The sequence below is a fragment of the Aethina tumida genome, chromosome 5, assembly GCF_024364675.1.
Source record: "Aethina tumida isolate Nest 87 chromosome 5, icAetTumi1.1, whole genome shotgun sequence".
Taxonomy (NCBI): Eukaryota; Metazoa; Arthropoda; class Insecta; order Coleoptera; family Nitidulidae; genus Aethina; species Aethina tumida.
The window spans coordinates 4,744,442-4,766,657 of record NC_065439.1 but is presented as its reverse complement, the minus strand read 5'-3'; the positions used below and the strand labels follow the sequence as shown (position 1 = coordinate 4,766,657).

At 34.9% G+C, this 22,216-nt stretch overlaps 2 protein-coding genes across 2 annotated transcripts; both read left to right on the top strand.

Annotated features, from left to right (window-relative positions):
- The first annotated feature begins 347 nt into the window (after nucleotides 1-347).
- Nucleotides 348-2,620, top strand: LOC126265732 (uncharacterized). Its single transcript, XM_049968191.1, has 2 exons — nucleotides 348-1,860; nucleotides 1,920-2,620. The coding sequence occupies exons 1-2, from the start codon at nucleotides 1,559-1,561 to the stop codon at nucleotides 2,338-2,340; spliced, it is 723 nt and encodes a 240-aa protein (XP_049824148.1). The 5' UTR covers nucleotides 348-1,558; the 3' UTR covers nucleotides 2,341-2,620.
- Nucleotides 2,621-13,770: 11,150 nt separating this feature from the next.
- LOC126265573 (uncharacterized) lies at nucleotides 13,771-14,781 on the top strand. Its single transcript, XM_049967450.1, has 2 exons — nucleotides 13,771-14,625; nucleotides 14,702-14,781. The coding sequence occupies exons 1-2, from the start codon at nucleotides 14,208-14,210 to the stop codon at nucleotides 14,779-14,781; spliced, it is 498 nt and encodes a 165-aa protein (XP_049823407.1). The 5' UTR covers nucleotides 13,771-14,207.
- Nucleotides 14,782-22,216: the final 7,435 nt, after the last annotated feature.

Here is a 22,216-nt window from a genome sequence, read left to right as displayed (position 1 = left end):
TGGTAAATGGAACAAGGCCACGCTTACAAATGTAAAGTTTATTCCTGGATTGAGTAAAAATTTATTTAGCATAGGTGCAGCTTCTACTTTGGGTATTTCCACCATGGTCCAAGGCGATAAAATGTTTTTTAGTCTTAATGGCAATGTGGTTGCAAATGCAATACGTCACTCAAATAACACTTATCGAATGCTTGCTCGAGTACCAATAACCATCGAAGCAAATTTTGTAGAAGACGACTTTAAGTTATGGCACGAGCGACTTGGCCATATTAGTTTGACTGCGATGAGATAGACAGTCAAGCTTGGATTATTGAAAGACATCAAATTACCTCAGAAAGGTGAATTTGTGTGTGAAGCCTGTATCTATGGAAAGTCCAAGAGGCGATCCTTCAAATCATCCGAAAAACGTACATATAGACCGGGTGAAATAATACATTCTGATGTGGTTGGTCCGATAGCAACTGAATCCATTGGTGGCGCAAGATTCTACGTTACATTTAAGGATGATACCACAGGTTTTATATACCTGTATGTGCTAAAGCATAAGAGCGAAGTGCTAGAGAAATTCAATACTTTTGTTGAATTAATTAAAAATCAATTTAATCGGGTTGTCAAAGTACTTCGTTCGGATAATGGAACTGAGTACATGAACAAAATCTTTAACAATTATTTAACAGAAAAAGGTATCATACATGGACGAACGGCGCCTTTTACTCCGGAACAGAATGGGCGAGCTGAAAGAGACCTTCGAACCATTTCGGAACTAGCTGCTTCTATGTTGCACGCTCGCAACTTGTCAAAAAGTTTGTGGGCAGAGGCAGTCAATATGGCCGAAGTATGTCGTACAATAAATTGCTCTAATTATATAATATAACCCAACGTTATTTGTAATTTGTGTTTTTGTTTGTCATATCAGATAAATAAGCCACTATGGTCGGCCAACACAACAACAAACGTTCAATAGCTTGATGTTGAGTTAACCACTATTATATTTAACTACTATTATTTTTCCTTAATTTGCATTCGAGCCTTTGCAAACTTACCAAAAAAACTCAAATTCTGCCTCCCGTTTCGGACTATCACGCACAAATTTAATTAGAAACGTTACTACTTCATGAATCCATGGTGGTCTTTGTTTACAAGCAGTTTTTACTTACAATTAAATTGCATGTATGAGAAGGGCAAGGAAGTTTCCTTTCATGGTAAAACTGCATTGTAGCGGCCTAAGATTAAGTTGGCAATTCTGGAACCTCGAAATTGGACTCAACGTTGCCGCTGTGAATTTTTATATTTTCATTCAATATTTCATTTCTAACCTGTGTTCGTGTTTATCCTTTTGTGTAGTGTTATCTTCGTGTTTATTAATTTGTGTTAGTTTGATTTATAGACAATTTTTATTGTGTTTGATTTGGTATTATATTAAATTTGTTAGTAAGTAAAAAATTAATTTAAATATATATTATATTATTAATCTTATTTCAACTATTTCAGATTGTGCTATAGCTTTAGTTTAGTATTTTTAGGTATTCATATTTTTATTTTAATTATAATATTAGCTATGAATAATAATAATTTTGAAACGAAATTGTTTAGTTTTTTTAAGGATTTGAATATAATGGCGCCAACAGAAATTGTTGACGAAGTCCTCACTATTGAGGAAATTAAAATTGAAAATCATTGTTTAAGAGATTTCCCCGAATCAAAAAAAGAGATGATGGAGTGGTTGGCCAGAAGAGGCTTAATAAAAAACCATTTCACTTGCGATGTGTGTGACATTCCTATGTCTCTAAACAAATATTCAGGTGGAATAGACGGTTTTCGGTGGAAATGCCGATTATGTACCACCCGAAAATCGATAAGGTTAAACTGGTTCTTTTTTTACTGAATCTTATTGTAAATTATTAATAATTTTTATTTAGGCATGGCTCATTTTTTGCTAACAGCAAACTTAGTTTGCTACAATCAATGATCATCATTTATTGTTGGAGCATAGAAATGCCACACGAAGACATTGAGAGGGAGGCACACCTTGGATCAAATTCCACCCACACAATAGTGGACTGGTGTTCGTTTTGGCGGGAAATTTGTGAGGTGGACCTCATAAACAATCCGAACGTTATTGGGGGTTTTGATGAGGAAACTCTCGAGCCCAAAACGGTGGAGATTGATGAGTCCAAGTTTTCCCACCGCAAATATAATAGAGGTCGGTGGACTGAGGGAAAGTGGGTATTTGGAGGAATTGAAAGGGGAACAGGGAAATGCTTCCTTGTTGAAGTTCCTGATAGGACAACTGCAACCCTCCACGAAATGATTCAGAGGTTTGAATGTATTTCTGATTAGGGCTTTGTAATAGCTTATAATTGATGAATATGCTCATTTCCAAATAAATCGCAGATTTTCCATGGAAATTTCTCGATTTATAAGGAAAATTGCACTGTAGTTACTATTTTTAGACAAAAAACAATTTATGGTAAGTGATATTTTAAACAAATATATGCCAAGCCAGGAGGATGACAGGTAACACGTTAATAGTATTAAGATTTTATCAATTATGTTTTATTATTATTTTACATACCTTTTGAGTTTATTTTATTATTATCTTACAGAATACCTTTTGAGTTATTTTTATTTATAGTTTTCTTTTTAAAATTAAAAGTGTCATGATTTAATAGGTATATTTTACTCGGATCCCATATAATATCAGATGGATGGAGGGCATACGATGGGGTAGATACAATTAAGGATGGGATCTACACTCATGATAGAATTATTCATGAGAGAAATTTTGTGGATCCTGATGATGCCACCATTCATACACAAAACATTGAAAACATGTGGATGAGGTCAAAAAGAAAGTTGCGGCGCCAATTTGGAACGTCAGAAGCCTTATTTGTTTCCCACCTACATGAATTTGTGTGACGGAATAAATATAGAAGCGGAAATTTTTTTAGTTCAATTTTAGTTTGTCTTAGGACACAATAATATGTTTTTAATTAGAGTGTTTTATTTTATATTTTTATTTATTTTATGAAAAAATTTTTCTATATTATATGCCTATTTTTTTCAAAATTTCATTAAAAACCCACATTTTCATTTCTTATATTTTTTGAAATGTTCTATTTTTATTCGTAATGAGAACTCTGTGTTGGTAAATTGAAAAAAATCAAAAATTTTTAGAGAAAAATTCATTTTAAATTTGAAAAATACTTATTTTTAAGGTTTTCCCTTGAAATTTTTGTGAAAAAAAATTTTTCCACTGTATGCCTAATCTTTTTTCAGGAAGTTTATTAAAAATAGAATGTTTTCAAAAAAAAAGAAATATCTAACCGAACTTAACATAATCTATTTAGTTCATCAAAAAGAAAGAATATTTTTAAAATAAATAAACAAGATAATAAAATTCCAAAAATATACCATATAAATAAAAAACAAATCAAACAAGCACCAACGGATATCTCGTAAACTTTCAGTAAATTTAATCGATAATAAATGTAACATTTTTATACTAAAATAAAAAATATACTTTGTTCTGATCCAAATTTCTCGCTCTCATTCCGCCGCAATCACTGCCTCAACTCTCGTCCGCACTCTTCCATCTGAATCAGCTTCAATCCCTTTCAATCCACAGTAATTAATAAACCTAACAAAACTCAAGTGCATTTCTGTTGTGTATCGCCCGTATTCGTACACCTATTATTTACTCCAGCAGATATTACAACTAGGTGTTCACCCCACAAGTTAACACCAAACTACTAACTTGTAACATTTTACTCTCTTTGTAGTGCATCCATCACTTACAACATCCAGAGCATTTTTCGCACTGTATATAAAACGAAATGAAAAACTGATTACTATAATTTCTTTGTATGTAGATGACTTTTTCATTTTTTCAAATGATGATGCAGAAACTTTGAAAAAGAAATTAAATAAAAATTTTAATGTTAAAGATTTGGGAGGAATTAAAGAATGTTTGTGAATGGTAATTGATTATAACAAGGAAGAAAAGTCAATTACACTGAGTTAGAGAAATTATGTAGTAAATCTGTTAAAGAAATTTAATATGCTGGAAGCAAAAATTGTAAAAAGGCCTATGGAGGTTAAATTGACACTAGAAAGCCAGGGAAATGAAATCGTTGATCAGATACCTTACCAAAGATTGGTTGGTAGCTTGATGTATTTAGCTATAATGATAAGGCCGGCCATTTCCTATAGCGTGAGTTTTCTAAGTCAATTTAATAATTCGTACAATAAGACTCATTGAAGATATGCAAAGCGAATTCTCAGATACTTGAAAGGGGCTATAACAAATGTGACAGAACAGGTTACGTTTTTAAATTGAGTAATTGTGCAATATCATTGGCAAGTTGTAAACAAAAGATGTCGCGCTTTCGGTTACAGAAGCAGAATATATGGCGATCTCACATGCTTCAAAGGAAGCTGTTTTCTTGCGAAATTTGTTGAGTGTCGAGTTAATTGGTGCTACAATTTGTGTAACGTTATACAACGATAATCAGACTGCAATAAATATTTCCAAGAATATAATATGTATTAAAAGGATAAAACACATTGATGTGCGACATTATACAATGGAAAAAATTATGAACGTATCTACTCGCGTATTGAGAAGGAACATCAATACCTCTTTGTAAACAAAAAAGAAAGATATACATGCAATTATGTGGGCGGGCCGGACTGACTGGAGGGGATCATTTGGTTTTCTGCGTTTAGCATGCGGTTCCCCTCCACAGACGAGTCGATGTATTGAGGTTTTTTTTTTACCGATCGAGTAAAGAGAAGTGTGTGTGTGTGACGGGCAAACAAACGTAATTGTGTAACAAGTTTCGGCAGCGATAAAACCGGGACATAATGGAAGGTCTTGTGCGATCAGCACATACTCGCCTTTATTAAAATACAAATAGTAAATACTATTTATCGCAACGAGACATCGTTGCAAAATTGACATAACCTCAATAATTAACCCCAACATTCGTGTTGTGTTTGGGGGTAGCAACTAGCGCAAAACTTGTTTTAAATTGTAGTGTTGTGTTCAGTGTTTGTGCAGTACCGCCATGAAGTCTAGCGGTAATAATCGATCGCGAAAGTTGGGGGGGTGTTCTCCGCCTGCCCAGGACTCTACAACGCGTGGCTTCTCGTCGGAAGTGCCTGCTCGGCCCATCAAGAAATCAAAACTTAAGGGTCACATCCGTGAGTTGGAGGATGAATAATCAAATTTATTTATTTTTTATAATTTTAATAATTAAAGTAATTTTAGTTTTACGATATTAATTATGGATTTTTTATTGTAATAATAATTTCAGGCCAGATATACTGCAGGATATTGCCGAAGCAAGTCATTTTGAGGATTCAAATGAAGAAAATTTGACACAGTAGACATGTTTTATTTGCGAAAAAACACGCAAACGGCATAAAGGCCGTGAAATTCTTTTGGTTGTTAGTAGAAACACAACAGTTGATGTTCTAAAAAGTGCAGCAACTGAACATAATGACATAGATATGCTAGAAAAAATTAGTTCTTATTTTGATGATTCTAGCATTCCTTACCATAAATGTTGCAAAGATCAATATTTACGGGATATTTCTAAAGGAGAAGATTGTGATTTTGTTAAAAGACGGAGAGCATCAAATGTAACTTATATTATACTTTGTGAAATATTGGAGGAGTATGTTGTCAAAAAAAATGAATGTGTAGAGTTTTAGTTAATTTAATTTTATGAAGTTGACAATCACGACAAATTGGTGACCCCATCCAACACGCAAATTATCAAGAAGCGTACATTAACATTGGTACAAACACGTGGACCATGCAGAACGAACAAAGGGATACCCCAGCTACCACAACGGAAGCACGAGTTGAACGAGTCAGCATTAAAACTCCACATTTTTGGAAGAAAGATCCAAGAATATGGTTCTTACAAATAGAGTCACAATTCGCATTGGCTGGAATAACAACAGACTCGACTAAATATCATCACGTATTGAGCGCCATAGATACAGACATATTGCAACAAATCACTGACGAAGTTATCAACCCACCACCCAGTGAGAAATATACAAATATAAAAGAAAAACTAATATCTGTTTTTAGCGAATCTCAAGAAAAGAAGATAAAAAAGTTGTTGTCCGATATCGAGTTAGGGGAAAGAAAACCATCCGAACTTTTAACACAAATGAAAAGTTTAGCCGGAACGGCTGTACCTCACGACCTTGTTAAAACGCTGTGGCTCTAAAGATTACCCATTCATGTGCAATCAATACTAACGACAAGTGACGATACTATGGAAAAATTATCCATAATGGCTGATAAAATTGTAGATATTGAAAGACCTAGTACATATGCTGTACAAAAGCAAACAGGCACAACAAACAGCACCACTGAAGAAATCCTTCAAAACCTCATAAAAGAAGTACAGAAAATAAAAATACAACTGGACAATAGACCACGTTCACGTTCTAGAAGTAGAAAAAGGGATAGTAAATTATGCTGGTACCATGAAAAATATCAAGATAAAGCAAAACATTGCGTTGCACCATGCAGTTATAAAAATCCAGACACGGAAAACTAAAGTCCACGTCCGTTAACGCGACGGACGGCGTGGCGAATATTAGTCGCAGACTTGTAGTATTAGATCCCACAACCAAACAAAAGTTTTTAATAGATTCTGGTTCAGATATATCTATTCTACCTAAGAGTCACTGTCGCACGCCACCAACAACGTTAGTTTTGTATGCCGCAAACGGTACTACAATAAAAACTTATGGTTATAAAAGACTTACAGTGAGTCTAGGCTTACGCAGAGATTTTGCTTGGAATTTCTGCATAGCAGATGTCGATAAACCAATTTTAGGATCAGACTTCTTACACAGTTATGACTTATTAGTCGATATCCGTAGAAGCCAATTAATTGACCGCACAACAAAACTATCCAGTAAAGGAAAACAAATCAATATTAACCAAGTTTCAATATTCACATTGCATCCTGAGCAAAAGTTTTGTGATATAATTAAGGAGTACCCCGAAATCACAAACCCAAACAGATGCAAAAACAGTAAAGCAAACCGAACACAACACGAAATCGAGACCGTTGGTGCACCACTCAAAGCAAAATGCAGACGATTAGCACCAGATCGATTAAAAACAGTTAAACAGGAATTTGAATATATGGTCAAACAAGGTATATGTCGCTTATCTAATAGTGATTGGTCAAGCCCACTTCACATGGTGAAGAAGAAAGATGGTTCATGGCGACCAGTTGGTGATTATAGACGTCTAAATGCAGTTACCAAACAAGATCGTTACCCTATACCGCATATTCATGACTTTTCATGTATGTTAGATGGATCAGTCATATTTTCAACAATAGACTTGACACGAGCTTATCACCAAATTCCCATGGAAAAAGAATCAATTCCAAAAACCGCTGTAGTTACTCCATTTGGATTATTTGAATTTCTAAAAATGCCATTCGGACTAAGCAACGCTGCTCAGACTTTCCAGAGGTATATTAACAATATTCTAAGAGATTTACCTTTCTGTTTTCCATATATCGATGATATTTTGATAGCTTCAAACAGTATTGAAGAACATAAAACACACCTACATACACTCTTTAAAAGATTAACAGAAAACGGATTACAGATAAATCCGGCAAAATGCTGCTTTGGAGAAGAAAAAGTGCAATTTCTTGGCTATGAAATAAGTAAACAAGGAACCTCTCCATTACCAGAGAAAGTAGCGATAATCAGAAACTTCAAGAAACCAAGCACAAAAAATGAATTGCGTAGATTTCTTGGCGTCATAAATTTCTACAGGAGATTTATGCCAAATACAGCAAAAACACAAGCAATCTTAAATGATTACCTGAAAAACAGTCCTAAAAACGACAAAACAAAGGTAAATTGGACAGATGAAACAGTTGAAGCATTTGAGAAAGTTAAACAAGAACTAACCAATGCTATGCAGTTAGTACATCCAAAGACTAACGCTGCAGTTTCCTTAACTACTGACGCATCTGACTATGCCATAGGAGCCGTAATTGAACAATATGAAGAAGGCGTTTGGAAACCGTTAAGTTTCTTTTCTCGCAAACTTTCAACTGCTGAAGCCAAATATAGTACTTACGATCGTGAACTGCTAGCTATTTTCGCTGCAATCAAACAATTTCGTCACATGCTTGAAGGTCGAAATTTCACGATATACACAGATCATAAACCTTTAACATATGCTTTTCAACAAAAAATGGACAAAGCATCACCTAGACAGGCACGTCAACTTGATTTTATAGGACAATTCAGTACAGAAATAATACACATAAAAGGAAAATCAAACATAGTTGCTGATACGTTAAGCAGAATTAATTCAATAGATTTAACAAATACTGTACAATTAGAGGAATTCAGTCATCACCAAACTCTAGATCAAGAATTACAAAGACTTCTAGATTCAGATTCAACAGGACTTAAACTGAAAAAAATAGTATATCCAAACTCTATAGAAGTTTATTGTGATATTTCAGAAGAAAATAAAATCAGGCCATTTGTACCACAAAGTTTTAGAAAGAAAGTTTTTGAAAAACTTCATAAACTATCTCATCCAGGGATACGAGCAACAATAAAGTTGATTACAGATCGTTATATCTGGCCCAAAATGAAGATAGATATTAAATCATGGACAAAAGCATTTATCCAGTGTCAGAAATCTAAAATACACAGACACACAATTACACCTTTCACCAAAATTGAATTACCTAAAGAACGTTTTCAAGAAATTAATATTGATATAATTGGACCTTTACCATCATCAAACGGTTACAGTTATTGTCTCACATGCATAGACAGATATACTTGTTGGACCGAGGCAATTCCCATGGTTGATATGACTGCAGAAACTGTAGCTGAAAAATTTTATGCAGGCCGGATCAGCAGATTTGGTTGCCCTTCAAAGATCATAACAGATCAAGGTAGGCAATTTGAAAGTCAGCTATTTCAAGCCTTATCTTGTCTAATTGGATCGAAAAGAGTTAGAACAAGTCCATATCATCCACAAACAAACGGTAAGATAGAAAGATGGCATAGAACGCTAAAAAATTCTATTAAGTGCCACAATACTCAAAAATGGACAGAAGTTTTGCCCACCATTTTATTAGGTTTGAGAGCCCTAATACGAAAGGACTACCAGCAGAACTAGTTTATGGAGCAACAATAACGCTACCAGGAGAATTTTTAAATCCAACATTTACCACAGCAGATCCTGCAACCTTTGTCACAAAACTTAAAGAAAAAATGAGTATGTTAAGTCCAATGCAAACGGAACATGCTCAAACAAAAAGAATCAATTCCAAAAACCGCTGTAGTTACTCCATTTGGATTATTTGAATTTCTAAAAATGCCATTCGGACTAAGCAACGCTGCTCAGACTTTCCAGAGGTATATTAACAATATTCTAAGAGATTTACCTTTCTGTTTTCCATATATCGATGATATTTTGATAGCTTCAAACAGTATTGAAGAACATAAAACACACCTACATACACTCTTTAAAAGATTAACAGAAAACGGATTACAGATAAATCCGGCAAAATGCTGCTTTGGAGAAGAAAAAGTGCAATTTCTTGGCTATGAAATAAGTAAACAAGGAACCTCTCCATTACCAGAGAAAGTAGCGATAATCAGAAACTTCAAGAAACCAAGCACAAAAAATGAATTGCGTAGATTTCTTGGCGTCATAAATTTCTACAGGAGATTTATGCCAAATACAGCAAAAACACAAGCAATCTTAAATGATTACCTGAAAAACAGTCCTAAAAACGACAAAACAAAGGTAAATTGGACAGATGAAACAGTTGAAGCATTTGAGAAAGTTAAACAAGAACTAACCAATGCTATGCAGTTAGTACATCCAAAGACTAACGCTGCAGTTTCCTTAACTACTGACGCATCTGACTATGCCATAGGAGCCGTAATTGAACAATATGAAGAAGGCGTTTGGAAACCGTTAAGTTTCTTTTCTCGCAAACTTTCAACTGCTGAAGCCAAATATAGTACTTACGATCGTGAACTGCTAGCTATTTTCGCTGCAATCAAACAATTTCGTCACATGCTTGAAGGTCGAAATTTCACGATATACACAGATCATAAACCTTTAACATATGCTTTTCAACAAAAAATGGACAAAGCATCACCTAGACAGGCACGTCAACTTGATTTTATAGGACAATTCAGTACAGAAATAATACACATAAAAGGAAAATCAAACATAGTTGCTGATACGTTAAGCAGAATTAATTCAATAGATTTAACAAATACTGTACAATTAGAGGAATTCAGTCATCACCAAACTCTAGATCAAGAATTACAAAGACTTCTAGATTCAGATTCAACAGGACTTAAACTGAAAAAAATAGTATATCCAAACTCTATAGAAGTTTATTGTGATATTTCAGAAGAAAATAAAATCAGGCCATTTGTACCACAAAGTTTTAGAAAGAAAGTTTTTGAAAAACTTCATAAACTATCTCATCCAGGGATACGAGCAACAATAAAGTTGATTACAGATCGTTATATCTGGCCCAAAATGAAGATAGATATTAAATCATGGACAAAAGCATTTATCCAGTGTCAGAAATCTAAAATACACAGACACACAATTACACCTTTCACCAAAATTGAATTACCTAAAGAACGTTTTCAAGAAATTAATATTGATATAATTGGACCTTTACCATCATCAAACGGTTACAGTTATTGTCTCACATGCATAGACAGATATACTTGTTGGACCGAGGCAATTCCCATGGTTGATATGACTGCAGAAACTGTAGCTGAAAAATTTTATGCAGGCCGGATCAGCAGATTTGGTTGCCCTTCAAAGATCATAACAGATCAAGGTAGGCAATTTGAAAGTCAGCTATTTCAAGCCTTATCTTGTCTAATTGGATCGAAAAGAGTTAGAACAAGTCCATATCATCCACAAACAAACGGTAAGATAGAAAGATGGCATAGAACGCTAAAAAATTCTATTAAGTGCCACAATACTCAAAAATGGACAGAAGTTTTGCCCACCATTTTATTAGGTTTGAGAGCCCTAATACGAAAGGACTACCAGCAGAACTAGTTTATGGAGCAACAATAACGCTACCAGGAGAATTTTTAAATCCAACATTTACCACAGCAGATCCTGCAACCTTTGTCACAAAACTTAAAGAAAAAATGAGTATGTTAAGTCCAATGCAAACGGAACATGCTCAAACAAAAATTTTTGTTCCACAAGATTTAGAAAATTGTACACACGTCTTTGTTAGAAGAGATACTGTCCGGAAGCCATTAGAACAACCTTTTGATGGACCATTCCAAGTATTAAAAAGACAAGAGAAATACTATACACTGGATATTAAATCGAAGAAGTGCAATATTTCAAAAGATCGGCTTAAACCCGCTTATTTACTTAAAGAGGACATTATATCCACGGAACATAACTATGCTGCAAACCAAATAAACACCAATGATCCACATAAATCTACGAGAAAAGTGAGATTTAGATTATGAAGAAGAAATATTTCAACATTTCATATTTTGGTGTATTTGAATATTTAAATGTTTTATTTCATTTCATGGCTCCGCTACTAGAGGAGGAGTAATGTAGAGTTTTAGTTAATTTAATTTTATGAAGTTGACAATTACGACAAATGTTTCTTCTTTGATCATATTAAGAAAGAATATCTTCAATTATTAATCGAACAATCTAATAGTTATCGTCTGATTCAATTACCATTACTTCTGACCGTCATTTGGAGAAAAAATTAATGGAAACTTTTGATAAAAAAATAAAAATTATATATGCAGAGAAAAAAAAATTTCTTGCCCCATTTTCCGCTAATTTCATGACATACAAAGATTTATTTAAAACTATGACTTTGAAAGAAACAGTTCGCTCTGTTGCATTACGACTCCGAGAAGAAGTTATTGATTCTGTAAAGACAACATTTCCCGATGATTGTACCGCAGAAGATTTAATTCGAGGTGAGCGTGATTATATTCTAGAACTTCTCACTTGTTTTTTAGAATCATTTATTTTGGGTGATGTTTCTCACTTATCACGAAAGAAACGTGAGAGAAAAGAAGAAAATTATGAGCTTACAAAGTTTTCCCTCGGTCAAGATCTAGTATAGGCTGCTTGTAGTCACAAAGTTACGACTTCGAAGCACATAAATTTTGGTCTGGCAGCAAAGAGTCTCTGTAACTGAAAGAAAATTATTAATTTACTATCAAGATATGGACATTGGTGCTCTTACACTATTTTGGAAGAGTTAGCAACAGCATTAGCTTTCTCTACAGCCAATAGTAATTTTGTATGTCCCGAAGATATTTTACGTCGTCCAGATTTAAATACTGGAGTAGCGTTCGACAATTGGTCGTTTCATGGAAACCTTGAATGGAAAAGACACTCTTCACGACACAGTAGGAATCATTTTTCAAGATATTGTTCAGGATGAAAATGCGATAACTCCAATTGCTGATGAAGTAGAAAATGCAACTTCAAGCCGGATTAATAATTACACTGATGAATGTCTAGCTAATGAAGAGTCTTCGACATCGAATGGAAAATCTACACCCACAGAAAAATCTACGCTCACTGAAGGATCTACCTCTAAGGAAAAATCTATATCAACTACAGTATCAAGACGTAAATCTAGAAAACGAGCGTTGAAAGTTTCTACATGGAATCACCTCAATATTCCGATAAAACAATTAGATGTTGCGTGGATGATGTCACATATGAGTAAAATATCTAATGTTCCAATGTGGGTTGATTATCACAGTAAAATTGTTCTTGATAATTCATCGGTTCAAAAAGTTCCTTATCTCACTCCAATAAATGACACACCGACAAATCATTCTACAGTTTTACTATTCAGTTGAGCCAAAAAATAGCGCACGAATGTCAAGCTCCATACATCCAGGTCACTTATGATTTAGCTATAGCAAGAATAAGCTACTGTATACAAACTCAAGAGTCACCACAATTCGATAATGTCTTCATTCATATGGGAGCTTTTCATATTGAGAAGGCAATTGCAAATTGGTATTCGAAGAACAGTAAAACCTTTCTCTCGAATTCCGGTAGATTTAACATTGGAACAGACAATTAATGGAGACGTAGCACGCAGGCTCACTGGAATCACAAATTTAACTAGTTCAATCTCTGCTCGACAACCATGGGCGAGAAATCACGGTGCTCGAACTCGAATCATATCGCATCATCATATCTTAACTTGTGCTGGCTTAAACAATAGTCATGAAGATATTGCCTCTAATTTAAAGCCAGATCGAATGAATCGTACGCTGATGGAAGCTTTTTTGCAAATTTTAATCAAACCAATCCATTCTGCAATTCATTTGATAAAGATCAGTTATATAATATTTCGACTGGAAAAGCTGTCACTCCAGAAATTGCGATTACTTTATCAAATGCTCTCTACGAGATAAATTTATCACAGAATGCAACATGGATTCAAATAGGTTTCATAAAGCTTTAAAAAAAATCCTGTTATGACTTTTGCAAGTTTAAACAAAAAGAAACCACCACATCAGTTAGATTATTTTGTGGTAGATGGATTTTTCTTCTTAACTACTTTGAAGCAAGGGCCGCACAGTTTTGGAGATTTGTCTAAGAAAATTCTTAAAAGTCTTGTCAGTAACTCAGCAAGTCACGTGGCTATTATCTTCGATCGATTTCACACCTTCAATCAAAGATTGTGAACATACTCTTCGAGGTTATACAAACGATAAAGATGTTCATATCTCAGGCCCACAACAAACAAGAACCGCTGATTTTGCGAAAGAGCTCAGAAATATAAAATTCAAAGAAGCTTTTGTGAAATTTTTGATAGAACATTGGGCTGATCGCGAGATGGCTACGATTATCGGTGACAAAACAATATACCTCAATCATGACTTATGTTATGTATATACTACTACCAATAATGAAGTGACGAAAAAGGTTGATTACGATTTGTCTTGTCAAGACCACGAAGAAGCGGATACAAAAATTGTCATTTTTACTTGTCAACTTAAAGAAGATTCGACAGTTATTATTAGAACTTCTGATACTGATATTGCTGTAATTATGTTGAGTAATATGGAGCGTTTGCAAGCATCAATAAAAATATGGATCGATCTCGGAGTAGGTAATGCTCGGCGATATATCAACGTTTCTGCTCTTTTTGCTGAGTTGTCCATACAATGGCCATTTATATGGTTTGAAAAAAATAGCAGTTGTTAACCTAGCTAGAAATGAAATTTTTAATAAGACTTATAAAGTTGCAGACATCGCCCAATCATTCTCTCTAAATGTACGTAATTACGATGCTTGTAACTTGCCTCCATGCCAATCAGAGCTACGGCAACATTTATTGAGAACAAAATACATTGTTTGTTTGTGGCGAAATGCACAGTTTCGAATTATAAGTGACATGTCACCAACAGATTTCGGATGGAAAAATGTTGAAGGAAAGTTGGAGATGAATTGGTTTATAGGGAATCAGCTTCCAGACGTCTATGAGGACATTGTTATTTCACCGGATATTTTAGGAGAAACTCCAGATTCAGGTATTTTTTTATTGCTGTACTAATGTCAGGAAATAAATAAAAGATTATTATTAAATATTATTATTTCTTGTTACAGATACGCAAAATTTTGATGAAAATGATTCATCTGATTTGAACGCCCAGTACGAAGAGGAGTCGTCAGACGAAGAAGATTGAATATCAGTCTTTTTATATTAAATAAATAAAAAAAATAACTATAAAATTCTTTTTATTTATATTTTTCTAATAAATTCCATTCGGCCACATTCGAAATATGATGAAAATTTCACTATTTCTAAGAAGTTTTTATTTTATTGACTAAATTTAAAAGATTTTGATTGATTATAAAGATAATTATTGAAAAATAAAATATCTGATCTAATTCCAAAGTTCCTATTCTATTTTATTCATTTTCAGTTAAAATTTTCATTTTTTTTAAATTTTTCAACGGCTTACAAAATTACCATAAATCATTATATAGTACAAGTATTGTGAGCCAAATTAAAGGTGATGAGGTCATCAGCTCAACATAAATTTCTCAGAAATGAGCTTCCATTATCCAGTCAAAAGTTATTTACCGTTAAAATTACAAATACTGACATTTTGAAAAAAAAACAAAAAATTTTTATAACTGACATGCCCAAGAAAAAAATTTTTTTCCCAAACTTCTACTACGTTATACAGCTATCCCGCACGAGCTACTTGGCAGATTAATATCTCCTTGTGGACAAAAGTTCATAGGTTATATGCACTATCAAATTCTGACACGCTCGAAGATTTATTTTTCATTACTTTTTTTACATTTTAGAAAATTCATACACGCTCTCTCCACTACTAAAAGGGTAAATATAATAGGCACTTTTTTTCTATTTAGCATCTAATCTTTGCTATTATATACGTGAGATATTAGCAGAAAACATTGTTGAGTTTTTTTTTTTTATTAGGGGAAAGTCAGAGACAGAAAACCCCCCCCCGGGTACCGATCCTAAAGATCACAACCCAGATGGATAACGCATACGTGTAAACGTATGTGGGTGAGCTGAACCAGAAGACTAAAGCTGACGTAGACGCCAGCCCACTGTCAACTGGTTCGAGAAGAACAAGTCCAATCTGAGGAAGATCGGAGATCTTCCTGGGGATGGATTGGACTTGCAGGTGTTGGATCCATTAGCTCCCCACTACCACTGGCTTATGGAGCGGTACTGAGCCCCAAGACCACGACAAGGTGGATCCGTCCTGGGGCATTGTTGAGTTACAATAATAACAAAAATGTTCATGCAAAAGCTATGGCTTGAAAAATTAACTTGGGATGAATCCTTAGCGATGCATTTACAAACAAAATGGTTAACTTTCAGATAAGAGCTTTTACATTTAAATGACTTGCGAATATATAGAGGTGTCATGCATCATAACAGGAAAAACGTCCAACTCCATGGGTTTTGTGATGCTGATGACGGGGCATTTGGGGCTGCAGTTTACGTAAGAGTAGAAGATTCGAAAGGAGTCATTGACATAATTTTATTAACCGCAAAATCAAAGGTTGCTCCATTAAAATTAGTAACCATACCTCGATTAGAATCGTGCGGCATTTTAGTTTTAGATAAACTAATTCAGAAAGTTCAAACAGCACTGAAAACCACTGTAGATGAAGTAATTTCATGGACGGACTCAACAATTGTGTTGGGTTGGCTTCGTATGTCACCGAACACTTTATAGACCTTTGTGGGAAATCTAGTAGTTCAACTACAAAAAATCTTAAACATTACCTAACTAATAAAAAATCAATTGTGGTGGAAAGGGCCAACCTGGCTGCATAGTGAAAAGGATTCTTGGCCTCAAACGAAAGTATATGAAAGCAACTTTCCCAAAATACGAAAAACGATTCAAGCTTATCCAAATATAACTGAAAAAACCTTTCCTTTTAACAAATTTTCAAACTTTTAAACCATTTAAATCGAGTAGTAGCATATATTTTAAGATTTCAATTTAACTCTTTGAACAAAAAATCCTGATTAGACGGCTCATTAAGCGTAGACGAACTAAACAAGGCAGAAATTTGTTTGTTAAACATAGCCCAAGAAAACAGTTTTACATAAGACCTAAACCTATTGAAAAATGACCAACGCAACAACTTGAATAACAAACTGTTGGGACTAACATCGTTCTTAGATAAACATGAACTCACACGACTGGGCGGATGTTTACTAAACACGCAATTACCATACAATAAAATGCATCCTATTTTGTTGTGCACAAAATACCCTTTGACTCAAATAATTTTTGATACATAACACAAAAGATTGATATATGTAGGTTTTCAGACATTGTTAGCATGCGTGCGCGACCATTTTTGGGTGATTGGAGGGAGAAATTTATCGAAACAAGTAGTCTGTTCATGCATACAATGATTCAAGGAAAATCAAAGATTAATTTTCCACTCATGGGAAATTTACTCACACAAAGAGTTGAACGAACACCACCTTTTTATAACACTGGCGTTGATTATGCGGGACACGTACTATCGGCTACAGAATTGCAATCATATTCGTGGTGAGGCCCCCCATGAGGGGAAGACTCCCTCATGGGGGGCAATTGAATAAGACCGAATGGAAACAGCCGAATGTCCCCGAAGTTTTCTCACATTTTCTAAAATTGATATGTTGTTTATAATCACGAAGTATAGATATAAGAAGTCCGAACGGTATAGGCTCTTCCGCAGTATTCGTGGTATACAATATTAAACCCAGATCATAGTTCTCTTTTCTGCCACTGTCTGCGCAAATGTTCAGGACGTACCGATGTTATTATCACACGTAAATACGCGCTGGCTCGCAAATGTTGAAATTATTAAAATTATAAAAGTAAGTATAAAATATTAATTTAATTCTTTAAAAATAGTCTTAATAAAAAATGGGAAGGTGTTGTGCTGTTCATGGTTGCCTCAGTGGCCGAAAGGCAAGTGGAAATGTAGGGGAAAGTGGGAAAAAAATGGTGATTCAGTTGACATAGAAAACTTAAAAACCTTCTATTTAGCAATTACAGCTAGTACATTGACTGGATTAAAAATAACTTTGGGATTAACTTTGGAAATTATGAACTTCTTACATAATGAATGTAATTATGAGTACTGATGACATCAAGATTAACTCAAGATATGGAAGTGAGTTAAAATTTTTTTTCATCAATACTTTGCTAATTATTTGAAAGTAATTTGTACGGAATTATGTGTTATTCACAGTAATTGTGAATTATTTGATCAGTCAATAACACAATTATATGATTTCAGAAATTTTTTGGGATCGCAAGAAGTGCATGCGGGTCTAATGATCACCCCGAGCCAATTTTATTCTCACAAGTTTTTCGTTTACTGTGTTCTTATTCATTGGCAACTCCTCCCAAAGGATCCAATGTGACAGCGGGAGAATTATTAGGATCCCTAATGAAGACTAGAGAATCGTTTGAAGCGAGTAATATTAATAAAGAAAACTGGAGTAAGAAACTGGATTGTATAATATTATTGAAAATACATCTGAAAATACCAGTGATACAGAGACAAATGTTAATGCTGATTATCCAGGTTCTCATAATGGTAATGGTAATAATAAAAATAATGATGATGAGAGCGACTATGGTGGTGATGATAATAATAATACTCATTGTAATAGCAATAACAACAATTGTGACAATAGTGATAATGAAAGTGATATTAAAAAAGGAGTTTCTTTAAACTCAGTGGATCCAAGATATGAACACGATTATGATATTACTCAAACGAGCGACTCTGTAATTTCGTAGATTGCGGGGATAGGTGGCCCGTAAAGTGAGTCGATTCGCCAAATGTTTTGAGAGCTCGGAATCTTTACAGTCAAATGGATTTAAGGCTCGTGACAAATTTATTCGATACATGGATAAAGGCGCTTTAATTTATCCAAGCGATCAATTATTTAATTTAATCACGAGTTTAGAAGAAATCGTACTAATGGTAGTTGGCACAAAGACAGTGAATATTGATACAATGTTTGAGATATTAGATGACGTATCTAAAAGAAATATCTCAATTTTTGTTGGCTGTGATGAGCATAAAAAAGAATTAACGAAAAAACTAATTACTTATTACAACTTTTTGGGCGACTCAGCCTTCAGGGGATCTCAGCCGATCTGCTCCATTATACTTGTGCGGGACAGGCAGAACTGATTGACTTGAGGAGGAAGTCATTTAAGCCCAAGGATAGTCATCTTGCGGTGAAGCTAGCTGAAATTCCTCCTTCTGAGTCTCACCTGTTCGATGAGGAAGCCCTGTCAAAGTTTTTTTTATCAACGAGATGGCTTTCAAAAAGTCTTTTACTCATACCAAAAGTCTCAGAACTTTCCCTCAAAAGCTGCTAGAGGGGGAGGTTTTCGCAACTCCAGGCCCCAGCCAAGTCGTGTCTCAAGTAGCTCGATCCAGTCTCGAGACCAAAGGAGCGGTTCAAGCAGATCATCTAATTCGTCTTCATTTCGAAGACCAGGCACTAGCACCAACGCCAGGAATTCCAGGAAACCGACTTCAAGTTCCAGCTCGAGCAGAAGAAATCGCGACAGGTCCAAGAGGTTGTGACTATCCGTTTCGCCGAGGTCAGTTGAAAAGCTTTGTCAACCAGTGGCAGCAAATGGGGGCTCCGAATTACATCTTGGGGATGTTACAAGGCTATAAGATTCCCTTCGTAAAGAAACCAATTACAGTGCCGTTTTCAAAGAAAAATATAAGAAGGTTTGGGACCAGAGTCCCGGCAAATGTCTCGGGAGATAGAGAAGTTATTGAAAGCGGGAGTGTTAAAAAAGGCAAAGTGGTCAAAAGGGTTCATTTCGCCCATGTTTCTAGTCCCAAAGTCGGAGGGGTCAGTAAGCCACACAAATTTCGCCTGGTCAATCAACGACAGGTTCCTCGGTTCCTCAAATGATGCGACTATATGGTGAAGTTAGACATTTCTCAGGCTTACTTCCACGTGCCGATTGCCATGCGTCACTGGAGATACCTATGTCTAGTGTACAAAGGTCAAATCTACAATATGACATGCCTCGCGTTTGGCCTGGCTACGGCTCCTCTGGCATTCGCAAGAATCAGCAACTGGTTGGCAAATCTTTTTCGGCAGTGGGGAATAAGAGTTTTAGTATATTTGGACGATTTTCTCATTGTGCACCAGGATCCTCAGATCCTGCGGGATGACGTAGAGCGAATAATAAATTGCCTTCGGTATTTGGGTTGGGTAATGAATCTGAAGAAATCAGTGACCACCCGACAAGAAATCTGGAGTTCTTGGGAATCATCTGGGACACCGAAAAGGACTTGAAAATCTTGCCGGAGGGCAAGGTCAGTAATCTAGGCGTCATCGACTGGATCTTAGCGAGGAACGGATGGAACTGGCCAAGAGGAACGTCGCTGCTGGGCCAGCTCAACTTCGCAGCAATAGTGAACCCACTGGGTCGTCTCTTCTCGAGGAATCTGCAGAGAGCGGTCCCGCAGCTCTCAGAGTTCAAACCGAATGAGAAGAGGGCGATTCATTATCTAATTTGAATTCTAGTCAATCTATTCCTTCCACTTCCAGAGATCTTAATGTTAATGTTTTTGAAAGTTTATTGTCTAATTTGAATTCTAATTCGAATTATTTATTTTTATGTTGTTTGTTATTGTTGTTGACGAAATTTATTGTGTTGTATTTGTATTTATTTATTTATTTTTGTTATATATAATATGTAGTATACAGAAGACAATGTACAATAAATAATTTGCAATAAAAATGTTTTAATTCCATAGCTTGTTGTATTTCTCACAATTCACTCTATAATATACCAATTAATTTGAATTTGAAACTATTCCCCACCATTTTTGTCAAATGTCAAATACAGAAAACTATAAAGGCGATAACTATTGAATAATTTAAACACTACAAATCAATTTATCGTCCATTGTTGTTTCTCATTTTTAGTAAGAGGTTGGTACTTCTTGGGTGTTCTGTGGACTCCCTCTTTTATGATTTGACCGTCTCGTATAACAAGCGCGTCATTCATTACGTTCGATACAATGTGACAATATGCGGCGCAATATAAATAATGAAATTCGTACACGTATTGTTTTTTTAAGGAACAGGGTGTGAATATATCGAAATTTCCGGAGAACTTTTTCCGTAAGATAAATACAAGAAGATTATATGGGACAGAATTTATTTTTATTTATTTTTTTGAATAACTGCAATAAGTGCCAATGGTGGTCACACCAAGTATTAAAATTGTTTTTAATAAATTATTATTTTTAATATTTATTTATTATTTTGATTATTCGAAAATATTATATTTTGTTATATTTTTCATCAGTAAATATTGTACTGAAATCAAAATTTATGTAATAGCAATAATAACAGTTATATGTTATACTTTTTTTTCGTTTTAAAACAAATGCAATTTTGTAGCCAATAGTACTTTTGAAAGATCGGCAAGGACGAGGATGTAAGGTATTGGTTTTAGCACCAAAGCCATACATTTAGAATTGGTATCAAGCTTGACAACTGAGTCATTTCTAGCGTGTTTTAATAGATTTATATCACGAAGAGGAAAACTTTCTGAAGTATTCTCTGATAACGGGTCAAATTCGCAAGTTTTAGAGTTAGGCAAATTCATAAGATCTAAGGGAAGTCAGGTTGAGGAACAGCAAATCAAGGCATAAAGTGAGATTTCATTGCGCCAAACTCTTCTCACATTGGGTGACTCAGGGAGGCAGGGTTAAAATCTACGAAATTTCACCTAAAAAGAATAGTCGGCAACACACTCTTGATGTTTGAACAGTTTTATACATTTTTAGTTAAAATCGAAACAGTGCTAAACTTCCGACCTCTATTTCCCCAATCCTGAGATCCAAATGACCTTTCTTCTATCACTCCATCCCATTTTCTCATAGAAAGAGAACTTGTCACAGTCGCCAGTCCGAATTACTAAAGTTCAAAAATCGCCTGAGGTAATATCATCACATTGAGCAAATGAGGACACTTTTGGCAACGTTGGAACAAGGAATATATCTCCGAGTTGCAACAGCGAGCGAAGTGGAAAAGGAGCAGTAAATCCATCTTAATTGGACAGGTAGTCTTAGGAAAGGACGATAATTTACCGCCACTGAACTGGAAGCTAGGCCGAGTAATACAACTTCATCAAGGAAAGGACGGAATAACTCGAGTCGTCACCGTCAAAACAGTGTCAGGAGACATCAAAAGGGCAGTGGCAAAGCTGTGTCCATTGCCAGATCAACTTGTAGTGTAAAATAGCAAAGAGAGAGAATAAAAATTCCAAGTTTATCGAAAGCAACCAGTTTAATTATTAAGAAAAAAGTAAATCCGGAGTAAATTCTTCATATAGTGACATCTAAAATCAATGATCAATATGCCAGTCCTGAGCCAGATAGGTAATTACCAAATATCAATTAAAGTTGATGAAAGGGATTACCTAGTGAATGAGGCATATCTGAGTCATGTATTGTTACATGAATAACTAGGGAAAGTAGTCTTATGAATCTTAGATCAACAGTTGGTAATAATTACAATAAAGGTGGTGACGAACACTACAAAAAGGACAAATATACTATAGA

What these genes read in the sequence shown, in the direction of transcription:
- LOC126265732 (XM_049968191.1), top strand. Translation starts at nt 1,559, where the DNA reads ATGAATAATAATAATTTTGAAACGAAATTGTTTAGTTTTTTTAAGGAT. An exon ending in ACCACCCGAAAATCGATAAG is followed by an intron (nt 1,861 to 1,919) that starts GTTAAACTGGTT and finishes ATTTTTATTTAG; the next exon opens with GCATGGCTCATTTTTTGCTA.
- LOC126265573 (XM_049967450.1), top strand. Translation starts at nt 14,208, where the DNA reads ATGCTCGGCGATATATCAACGTTTCTGCTCTTTTTGCTGAGTTGTCCA. An exon ending in AGGAGAAACTCCAGATTCAG is followed by an intron (nt 14,626 to 14,701) that starts GTATTTTTTTAT and finishes TTCTTGTTACAG; the next exon opens with ATACGCAAAATTTTGATGAA.